The 4161-nt window shown below is 40.1% G+C and overlaps 1 protein-coding gene across 1 annotated transcript in view; it reads left to right on the top strand.

The window, feature by feature from the left end:
* sbds (SBDS ribosome maturation factor) overlaps nucleotides 1–787 on the top strand; it is a 3409-nt gene extending 2622 nt beyond the window's left edge. The window contains exon 5 of the mRNA XM_016506769.1: nucleotides 272–787. Coding sequence (XP_016362255.1) covers nucleotides 272–400 — 129 coding nt within the window. The 3' untranslated portion in view covers nucleotides 401–787. The remainder of the gene's footprint in view (nucleotides 1–271) is intronic.
* The last annotated feature ends 3374 nt before the right edge of the window (nucleotides 788–4161 follow it).

The raw sequence follows: 4161 nt of genomic DNA, 5'->3' as shown, positions 1-4161 counted from the left end.
CCCCAGAAGTGTTTGGACACTTAAGATACAGTTAAAAAAAAAAACTGAAAATGTTAGTTTTGAGAAAAGCTCTAGTATCATTTTGCAGATGACATTTGATATTTTGTATGTAATGCAATGAAAATCAGTGAATTTTTACGGGTGAATTACCTGCCAACACTGGTTGTATAAATGCAATGCATATGTTATTTGATTGTTATTCAATAACTTTATGTATATATATTCTCAATGTTTTATTTGAGTTAAGGTAAAGGCGTTTCCTATTTTCCAGGTGTGTCTGATAGATCCCGGTTGTTTCCGTGACATTGATGAGCTGATCCGCTGTGAGACTAAAGGGAAGGGGACGCTGGAGGTGCTCAGTCTCAAAGATGTGGAGGAAGGAGACGAGAAACTAGAATAACCTGCTCATCTAACCAACACATTAAACTATTGCTGACTCATTTTATATGGAGAGCCTTTTTTGATGAGTTATAGCACTCTATGACCCAACTGCTAGCAGTATATTCACAGCTGGGACAGGCTTTAGTAACAATACTAAAGATATGCTATGCTATGAAAGATATGCTGGAGCACTGCCTAGCCAATATGCATGAGAAAAGTATTAAATTGGCAAAACGGTAACGGCTCATTCAGACCAGAAACAATAACTATATACAAGGCATGATTATTGTTCATCAGCATTTTTAAAGTGATTCCTGTGATACCGTTCCTCTGTGACATTATTGCTTTAGTTGTGGTCTGGATTTTATGGAAGCTTGTTTCCACCACTGAATAAAAGCAAAAAAGGTCATTGTGACTTTTTATCTCACACTTCTGACTTTGTTTCTCAGAATTGCTTGTTTATAATCTTGCAATTCTGAGAAAAAAAATCAGAATTGTGAGATAAAAAGTCACAATTACCTTTTTTACTTTTATTCAGTGGCGGAAACAAGCTTCCATAGGATTCTGCCATAATTTAAAATTATAATTATATATATATATATATATATTTAATATTGTTATCATTATAGATATTGTCATTGGTGTGAATGGATCTAAAAACAGTAAACACAACTATAAGCGAAGTGTACTTGTAATACTTCATTATACTTCTCTTAAGTATATATTATCTCTAAATAAGTATAATTTTGTTATGCTAAAGTACATAAAATGTAGACTGAAAGTATACTCTTATTTTTAATTAAAAAGAAGTACTGTATTCTAATAGCACACTGGAATAAACTTTTGTACAGAGTGGTTAATCTTTTAATTTGCAATCTTATTTTTTTACATTAAAAAATAGCTTTAATTTCAAACACATTATGTTTGATTGCATAAAAATATACTAAATTTACTCCATAATTAACTATCAACAAGGAATAATAGTGCGAAACTACTGTTTTCAGTAGCTTGGCTGTATTTAAAATAATGCAGCTTTTGTAGAAAAAAACCCCCCTAAAACGTAAAGAAAAAAAAAAGTACTCGGTTACTCACGTAACCTCGGTTCCCTGAGATACGGGAACGAGTACTGCGTCTTGCTTAAGACGCTAAGGGGAAAACTTCTTTTTCTCTGAATACTAAAGACTTTTTCAATCACGCAGTGAAACTGCACGGCCAGTGGTTCGTGCAGTGTATTAAAAACGGAGCTGCATGAGCCTATGGCTCGTATCTCAGGGAACCGAGGTTACGTTAGTAACCGAGTACGTTCCCTATCGATACTTCACTCGTACTGCGTCTTGCTTAAGATGCTAAGGGGAACCAGTACAATCCCGCCGTATTATGTTAGAGGAACGACCAATGCTTGAACTTGCCTTGAGCACCAAGGGCCCAAGTAATTGTAGGGAAGCCCCACAGGAAGCGACAGGGCCAAACTCACAGAGGTCGGCCCGGCGCTAAGTAATCGTTCCCAGAAAAATCATACCGCCTCGAAACCCAGTGGGGGCCAAGAGCGTACCGAGAAGGCAAATGCCTGATTTAGCACTGGTTTTACTAGAGTAAGTCCATTAAGCAGAAAGAACCCGAGCTTGTAAAGCCAGGACGTCCAGATTATAAAACCTGGTAAATGTGGACGGCGAGGCCCAGCCGGCCACCGCACAAATCTCTGCAATGGAAACTCCGCTAGACCAAGCCCAGGAAGAGGCAATGCCTCTCGTAGAGTGGGCTCTTACTCCCATGGGGCAATTGAAGGCCCAAAGAAGAGTATGCTAGCTTGATAGCGTCAATAATCCATTTGGAAAGTCTCTGCTTCGTGACCGGAGACCCTCTGGTGCGGTCACCGTCTGAATGGGGCGGAACACTCAATGCATATCCTCAATGCCCTGACGGGGCAGAGTAGATTTAGCTCTTGGTCCTGCTCCGAAGGAGGAAGTGCCGAAAGAGCTATGACCTGTGCTTTAAATGGAGTCGAGAGCACTTTAGGTACATAACCATGCCTCGGCTTCAGGACGACCCTTGAGTCGTTGGGCCCGAATTCGAGGCAGGTAGGTCTCACAGAGAGCGCCTGCAGATCACCCATACACTTTACCGATGCTAACACCAGTAGCAGAGCGGTTTTTAGCGTCGGGACGAAGGTCAACAGACTGTAGCGGCTCAAAGGGAGGGTTCTTCAGAGCCCTCAACACCGTAGGCAGGTCCCACGTAGGGATGGTGACAGGGCGAGGCGGGTTGAGCCTCCTAGACCCTTTCAAATATCGAACAACTAGGTTGTTCCTGCCCACTGACTGGCCAGCTATAGGAGCAGCTATAGGGCATTTGTAACAACGCCGGAAATTTGCTCTAGAAATTTGCTCTTATAGTCGCCGGATAGCGGCAGGGGACCGGGAGACCACGCTGCTGCAGACGCCGAAGGCAGCTGAAGAGTGGCGAAGTCAGCCGAGCAGAGAGGGGTCTTGATCTGCTGCGAGGCTTGTTCACGGCGAAGGCTTCTTAGTCTTGTAGTGCGAAGATATGTAATCGTCGCTGAAGGAGAAGAAATCTGAGGATCCTATGGCGAAGTGCACGCTTATATAGCCAGATGCCCTGCCCAAATTGGCGGGCTCTGCATACTGCATACTAACATATATACTGACAATTAAGTGCACATTTTTGAGCATGAAGTTTTATTAAGTTTTTCACCTTTTGTATTTGTATTTTATCCCGTTAGTTTTGTCTTTCCAGTTTTGAACATTAACATTTTTATTCAATCAATGTTCTGCATTAATAACCGACACAAGCAATCATATATAATCTTTTAATATATAAAAAGAAACATTTAAAAAATAAGTTTTGTTTCACCATTTAACAAGCATTTAACTCTTTCCCCGCCAGTGTTTTTTTTTTAAAGTTGCCAGCCACCACCAGCATTTTTGATCATTTTCACAAAACTTTCATGGCCCCCACAATATTTTGTTATATGAATAGCATGAGCATGCAATATGTGACCCTGGACCACAAAACCAGTCATAAGGGTGATTTTGGCCGTGCAGTTTCACTGCGGGATTGAAAAAGGCTTCAATATTCTGAGAAAAAGGGGTTTTCCCCTTAGCGTCTTAAGCAAGACGCAGTATGAGTGAAGTATTGATAGGGAACTGCATTAGTGTCAGATTATATACTGACAATTCAGTGCACATTTTTGAGCATGAAGTTAAACATTTTTACATTAACATTTTTATTCAATCAATGTCCTGCATTAATAACTGACACAAACAATCATATATCATCTTTTAATATATAAAAAGAAACATTTTTAATTTTAATTATTATTTACAATTTACAACAGTACATGTAATAACAGTAAAACATTGTCAATCATAGAAAATGTATAAAATAGCACACCTGCGTTTGTAAAATGAAGATGAGCTGGGACTGGCAGACTGTTAGGAGCTTTACATTCACTCAGGGACTAGAGATGTGTTCAACACTGTTATGTGGAATACATGAGACATGACGAGCATACGCCTGACAGCATTCAGATATCAGTGAAACACAGCAGAAAGCATTGAGGTGAAAGCCTTAGAAAAGCTTTGCTTAGTCGAGTTAATTAAGGTCACTGCTTCCTAAAAAGAACGGTCTAGAAAAAAAGGCATATTTGATGTGATGTACCTGTAGTTCTTCAGAAGCTATTGGTGTGTGTTTGAGTGAGTGTGTGTGTGTGTGTGTGAGTGAGTGAGTGAGTGAGTGAGTGAGTGAGTGAGTGAGTGAGTG

The sequence above is a fragment of the Sinocyclocheilus anshuiensis genome, unplaced genomic scaffold (genome assembly GCF_001515605.1).
Source record: "Sinocyclocheilus anshuiensis isolate Anshui unplaced genomic scaffold, SAMN03320099.WGS_v1.1 scaffold1408, whole genome shotgun sequence".
NCBI lineage: Eukaryota > Metazoa > Chordata > Actinopteri > Cypriniformes > Cyprinidae > Sinocyclocheilus > Sinocyclocheilus anshuiensis.
This window is presented reverse-complemented; position numbering and strand designations above follow the sequence as displayed.